The sequence below is a fragment of the Leptonychotes weddellii genome, unplaced genomic scaffold (assembly GCF_054177405.1).
Source record: "Leptonychotes weddellii isolate Sample4059 unplaced genomic scaffold, ASM5417740v2 HiC_scaffold_643, whole genome shotgun sequence".
Classification (NCBI taxonomy): domain Eukaryota; kingdom Metazoa; phylum Chordata; class Mammalia; order Carnivora; family Phocidae; genus Leptonychotes; species Leptonychotes weddellii.
The window spans coordinates 1-7,290 of record NW_028033199.1 but is presented as its reverse complement, the minus strand read 5'-3'; the positions used below and the strand labels follow the sequence as shown (position 1 = coordinate 7,290).

The 7,290-nt window shown below is 36.3% G+C and overlaps 1 protein-coding gene across 1 annotated transcript; it reads right to left on the bottom strand.

Moving 5' to 3' along the window:
- Positions 1 to 1,272: 1,272 nt before the first annotated feature.
- LOC102749251 (olfactory receptor 51V1-like) lies at positions 1,273 to 2,216 on the bottom strand. The gene is given in 2 exon segments (XM_006732259.2): positions 1,273 to 1,565; positions 1,568 to 2,216. Coding segments are annotated over 2 exon segments (942 nt in total).
- Positions 2,217 to 7,290: the final 5,074 nt, after the last annotated feature.

The following is a 7,290-nucleotide window of genomic DNA, read 5'->3' as shown; positions in this document are numbered from 1 at the left end:
TACCTACCATAGAGTCTTGATGGGGAGATAAATTAGAAACACATTGAGGAGTACCTGGATGGCTCAGTTGGTTAAGCATCTGACTCTTGATTTCAGCTCAGGTCATGATCTCCAGCCTTGTGTTGGGCCCCTCACTGTGTGTGGAGCCTGCTTGAGAGTCTCTCTCTCCCTCTCTGTCTGCCCCTCCCCTGCTCTCGCTCTCTAAAAAAATATTATTTTTTTTAAAAAGAAACATTTATATTACTTGGCCATAGTAACATTTTATATTTTCTCTCTCTTCTTGTTTTTTTCTTTTTTTTAAACTGGGGTAAGAAATTTAAATGAAATGTGGACTCATAGGAAACATTTCCAAATGGTTTTCCTTTTTTTTTTAAAGATTATTTATTTATTTATTTGACAGAGAGAGAGATATAGCGAGAGAGGGAACACAAGTAGGGGGAGTGGGAGAGGGAGAAACAGGCTTCCTGCTGAGCAGGAAGCCGATGTGGGGCTCGATCCCAGGACCCTGGGATCAAGACCTGAGTGGAAGGCAGACGCTTAACGACTAAGCCACCCAGGCGCCCCCCAAATGGTTTCCAAATGGTAGTTGCTATTTGTATTATTTGGATAAACAAACTAATCACAAAAGTCTATTTCATTCTACCCTGGCAATTACTGTTTGTCAGTATCTTTAGTTCAATTACCGCTCATAGGAAGGGAGTAGGGAAAGATTACTTGGCTGGTGAGTAATTTGGTATCAAGTTTGGATTTTGTTGTTCATCTCACTACTTTTTAAATGATCCAAATAGTCCAATCTCTTTATGATATTTACACCATTACATGACCATGTGGCTAAAGTGGTTAGCAGGGAGAATGGCTGAACAATAAACAAGAATACTGCCTAAGGTAATGGAAATGGACTAAGATCATTGTTGACACTTTAATAATTACCTAAAGGACTTTAATCAGTAAAATTTATCTTTTATGTAATGAGTGGATCCCAAACTACCTTCACTCAACTGGACATAGTAAGATATACATTTTAATGATGAATGTGCCTTATAGATCAATATGATTCTCAGCCCATTAGATATGTATTTTCTGATTTATAAAATTGATCACAATATAACCCATATCAGTTTCACTGAATTATGGTTGTGGGGAAAAACAGAGAGGGAGTAACATGGAAAACATACAAAAAATCATTTAATATATTTATAATTATTTACTGACTCTTACCCTTTTAAGCTCCACTTGTTGACTTATAAATACATTCACATTTGATCTCAAGACTTACATTCTTTTCAGATAAAACAATCTCTGGACTCTCCTTCGTATTTGTTGGGTCTTGATACTATAAATAATGGGGTTCATCAAAGGTGGGAAAAGGATATAGATGTTGCCCATAAGGACATGAACCAGTGGTGAGAGGTGTTTTCCAAAGTGGTGCACCATAGTCAGACCAATGATTGGGATATAGAAAACTGAAACAGCACAGATGTGAGATACACAGGTCTTCAAGGACTTGATTCTCTCATCCCGTGATGCAATAGCTAAGACTGCATGCAAGATCATGATATAGGAGGAAGTATGAGCACTGCATCCAACAATAGGTTGCTGATTACCAGGGCTAGACCATAAATGCTGTTGAAGAGGATGTCTGAACAGGCCATTCTAATTAAGTCTTGGTGCAGGCAGAAAGAGTGAGAAAGGATGTGGGGGTGGCAATAATTTAAGAACTTTAGGCGAATGATGACTGGAGGTATGAGTAAAGAACTCCTACATAAGATTGCCACCCCAATTTTCATGATTTTGTCATTAGTTAGGATGGAAGAGTAGCGTAGTGGGTTGCAAATGGCAATGTAGCGGTCAAAAGCCATAGCAAGGAGGACAGAGGACTCCATGAAGGACAGACCATGGATGAAGTAGGACTGGGCAATGCAAGAATCCAGGCTGATCTCACGAATGATCCCCCATAGGATCCCCAGCACCGTGTAAATAGTGGATAGCCCCATGCATAAATCAGTGAGGGCCAGAATGGCAAGGAAGTAGAACATGGGCTGGTGTAGGCTTGGCTCAGTCCGGATCACATGCAGCACCATACAGTTTCCCAGGAAGACCATAGCATAGATGGAGGAGAAAGGGATGGAGATCCAGAGATAGTGAACTTCAAGGCCAGGAAAACCAGTGAGAATAAATCTGGAACTACTGACGTTCAAGATAGAGACGGGAGACATTAGTAGATGACTGAAAATATTTCTAGAGAGATGTCACAAATTAGATCAGTTTATGATCCCCTATTTTCTAGTAATGTTTGTCTGCTTTGGGGAGGAAAATAAATTAAAATATAATGCAGTTTGCTTAAGTGTCATAAACTCAGAAAAACAGAGACCTGCTTCTGTATTCTTTAAAGCAAAAATCCATTGTCGAGACAGAGATTTTCGAGGGCTGGTGACTAGGTATGCCAAGAGACTAGGGGGTTTTATGCAGAAACAATGATGTTAACGGGTCCATGGGATTTGGATTGGGGGCTGGACTTCTGGGAGTCTGTTAATTCCTCAAGGAAGATAATGTGTGATCTGTGTGTACTGTTGCCACAGCTGTTATTATCCTCAGTAAAATGTGAAATGCATTTTTCTCTTGGGTACCACAACTGTTTCTTTCACTATTCCCAAGGGGCTATAAGACCCCAAGGGAAATGGGCTAAATAAAGTAATATTGTAATGTTGTAGAACATTACAATGTAATCAAGAGAATCCTAACAAACTGAGAGGAATCAGAACTTTATTTTTTGCACATTCCACATTGTGTAGCCCCTCTCTAAATCATTTACCCTTTTAAGTTGTACTTCATTACATTTTTCTTTATTTTTCTGTATCTTATTATTCTGTATGAGATTTCTCCTTTTTCTGACCCTCAGAGTGTTTGTATCTCTTATATCTTTTTATATAACATAAATGACATTTTAAACTGTAAAGTACCAAACCAATACTTCATCTCAGGTAATAGAAAGAGAATAGCTAAACCATATGATATATGTTTATTTAACTTTCTAAAATACTTGCCAACATGTCTTCCAAAGCAAGTTACCATTTGACATTCGAACCAGCAGTGTATGAGAATTACAGTTCCTCCACATCTAGGCTGATACTTTGTATGGTCAGATTTTTTGGTTTGTTTTCTTTTGTTTTGCTATATTAATACATGTGCAGTGATATATCACTGTGGTTTTAATTTGTACTCCCATTATGATTTTTTTTGCATCTTTTCACATGCTTATTTGTTATATATACACGTCTTGGTGAAGTGCTTGTCCAAATAATTTTCCCTTTTGTGATGAAGTTCTTTTCTTCTTATTGAATTTGGAGAGTTCTTTACACATTTAAATTACAAAACCCTTACCAGATACTTGGTTTGCAAATAGTTATTTTCAGGTTGTAAATTGTCTTTTATTTCTCTTAACAGTGACTTTTGCAAAACAATTTTTTTAATGTTGACAGACTCCAATTTATGTATTTTTTTCTTTGAAAGTATATGCTATGTTATATCTACAAACTCAGTGTCAAATCCAGGGTCACAAATCTTCCTCATGTTTTCTCCTAGAAGTGTTACATTTTACCTTTGGTTCTATAATCCATTTTGAATTAATTTTTATAAATGGTGTTGAGTTTATTTTTATCTTCCAGCACTTCCATTTTGAAAAAGACTACACTTTCTCAATTGGTTTGTCTTTGAACTTTTGCCAAAAATCATTTGAATACATTTATGTGGTGTATCTGACCTCTCTATTCTGGTATTAATCTGTGTCTTTCTTCTTTCACCACACCACCCTACCTTGATTATTGTGGCTTTATAAGAAAAGTCTTAAAATCCAGCAAGGTCCTCTAAATTTGTTCTGGCTACCATCGTTCCTTTGCCCATACATATAAATATTGGGATACATTTGTAAATATGTGCATAAAACTTGCTGAGATATTGATTGAGATTGTGTTGAACCAAAAAATAAAACTGGGGAAAATTAGTATGTCTTCCAATCCATGAAAATGGAATATATTTAAATCTGTCTATTCTTTGATCTTCCCATTACTATTATGTAGTTTTCATTCTAGCATTTTGAACATTCTTTTTTAAATTTAATGCCAAATATTTTATTTTTGGTGTACAATTATAATGGCATTATTATTATTATTTTATTTCAAAATCAAATTGTTAGGCTTCTGCTTTCCATTCTGACATGTAAAAGTCTCGGAAGTTATCACTCCCATATTTACAACAACAACAATAAAAACTAAACAAACTGAAAATCATTCTTCTCTTGAACCCATCAGAGAACTGAAGTTATACGGCAAACCAGGATCCAGAAATGCAAAAAGAAAGGTGAATAAAGAGAATGGCAAAAGAGGCTGAGAGAACTACAAATGCTTAAATAAAATAAAATACTTAGTCAGCATTGTTGATAAAATTCAGGGTGCTCAGTATGGGTTAACATGAGAGGGAGAGGGTTCTGCGGACTCCAGTAATGTGGCGGTGTACTTCTATGAACTTTACCTCTAAGAAACACACAAAGTTCTTACAGTGAAAAGCCAAGAAGAAAAAGTCATCTTATGTCTGTAGCAGGTGGAGGGTGAAATTAGCCATTTTGAAACACATCTAGTGTGGTGTCCATAAGAAAGGCCTATTACTCTCTAGTGAAAGAGAGTTTGCCAGTGCCTATCTCAAGCAGAAGGGAAAAGGGGAATTACCCAGCCCCAGCTTTCTATAGTCTTCCTATCTCACCCAAAAGGGAGGGAAAAGCAAATTAACACCAGTGAATATCTCAGCCTAAAAGCTCAGGCCCACCAAAAGACAGATTTACCATAAGGTTAAAGAAGGTTTTCCCTCTCCAACTCCTTACCACAGTAACAACAGGGCCTAGTATATTAACAGTGGTTTACAGCTGAAAACCTGCAAGGTGCACACTCTATTTAAGGCATTCTTAGGAAACCTAAAGACAACAGTAGAGACAAAAAAAAAAAAAAATAGAGAGGAATTTGAAAGCCTCAGCACATATGACTCCAGCAAATGTTAAACGTTCCAACTTGTAACTAGTTTAATATAAAACCACACATTGAATGGTTATGCATCTTAGTACCTATTATTGATGTATTTTGTTCATCCTTCAACAAAAGTTTATTGCTAAATTCCTGCTAAAAAGAAACCAAGATACAAGCTGAAGAGACAAAGTAAACATCAGAACCAGACTCAGATATGACTCACATTCATAGACAAGGAATTGAAAATTACTATGATTAATATGGTAAGGGCACCAATAGAAAAAGTATATGATATACAAGAACAGATGGATAATGTAAGCAAGGAGATGAAAATTCTATGAAAAAATCAAAATGAAATGCTAGAAATAAAAAACACCATAACAGAAATAAAGAATAACTTTGATGACCACATCAGTAGACTGGTAATGCTAAGTAATGAATCAATGAATCATATATGTCAACAGAACTTTCCAAAATCAAATACAAAAAGAAAAGTAATTTTTTAAGTTTTAATTTAAATTCCAGTTAGTTTAGTGTAATGTTAATTTCAGGTGTACAATGCCGTGATTCAACAATTCCATGCATCACCCAGTGCTCATGACAGCAAGTGCCCTCCTTTATCTCCATCACCTGTTTCACCCATCCCCCCACCCACCTCCCCTCTGGTGACCATCAGTTTGCTCTCTACAGTTAAAAGTCTGTTTCTTGGTTTGCTTCTCTCTTTTTCCCCTATGATCTTTTGTTTCTTAACATTCCACATACGAGTGAAATCATACAGTATTTGGCTTTCTCTGACTGACTTATTGACTTAGCATAAAACACACACAAATAATTTTTAATAGAGAACAGAATATTCAAGAACTGTGGGAAAATTTAAAAGAAATTGGAATGCCAGGAGAAGAAGATAGAGTAGAAGGACTGGAGATGGACAGGTCATGGAGTATGGAACCCAAGTGGAGTGAGGGATGACGCATGGGGTTGAATGAAAGTCTGCATAGGAGAGTGTTCAGGATGGCAAAAAGAGATTGCTCATATACAATGATAGTGATAAAAAAATAAATATATTAAAATTAGTGGAAGCCAGTTTTCTTACTGTTGAAGGTAGAAGTTGTAGATACCACCAAAGAGAAAACACTGGAATAAAAGCTGGTTTTTTTTTTTATTATTTTCTTAATCAGAATTGAAAGCACAATTGATCCTCATTTTCACAGATTCCATATTTGTAAATTCACTTCCTTGATAAAATTTATTTGTAACCCCCAAATTAATATTCAATTATTTTTTGGACATGCAAAGAATAGAAAAAAGTGAATCTTCTAAAGAAAAACACTAATTTGAAAAGATATATGCACCCCAATGTTTATTAATAGCCAAGACATAGAGACAACCTAAGTACTCACTGATAGAGAAATGGATAAGGAAGATGTGTGCATGCACAAAGACACACACACACACACACACACACACACACACAGGAATATTATGTGACCATAAAAAAGGATGAAGTGTTGGGGCACCTGGATGGCTCAGTTGGTTGGGTGTTTCACTTTTGAATTTGGCTCAGGTGATGGTCTTGGGGTGGTGAGATCAAAGGCTCTGTGCTCAGTGTCGAGTCTGCTTGTCCCTCTCCCTTTGTTCCTCCCCCGCTTGCTCCCTCTCTCTTTCTCAAATAAACAAATAAATAAAATCTTCGAAAAAAAAGGATAAGATATTTTGTTATTATTGTTTTTGCCCTTTGTGATATGGATGGACCTAGAAGGTATTCTGCTAAATGAAAAAAGTCTGACTGAGAAAGACAAATACCATATGATTTCACTTATACATGGAATCTAAAAAACGAATAAACAAACAAAAAGCAGGAGCAGAGCTATAAATACAGAGAACAAACTAATGGTTGCCAAGGGGAGGAGAGTATGGGATGGACAAATTGTGTGAAAGGGAGTGGGAGATGCAGGCCTCCAGTAATGGAATGAATAAGTCATGGGAATAAAAGACACAACATAGGGAATACAGTCGATGATATTGTAATAGTGCTGTGTGGTGACAGATGGGATGGTAGTTATACTCCTGGTGAGCATAGCATAATGTATAGAGAAGTTGAATCACTATGTTGTACACCTGAAACTAATGTAACAGTGTGTGTCAATTATATGCAAATAAAAAATTTTGAAAAAATGAGTTTTCTGATGTGCATGTTCTTGACTGAGGTCAGACAAGGTGTTACTCATCCTTCTTGTTTCAGCTTTTATGCTCTAAAATTAATTGTCTTTTTCCTGGT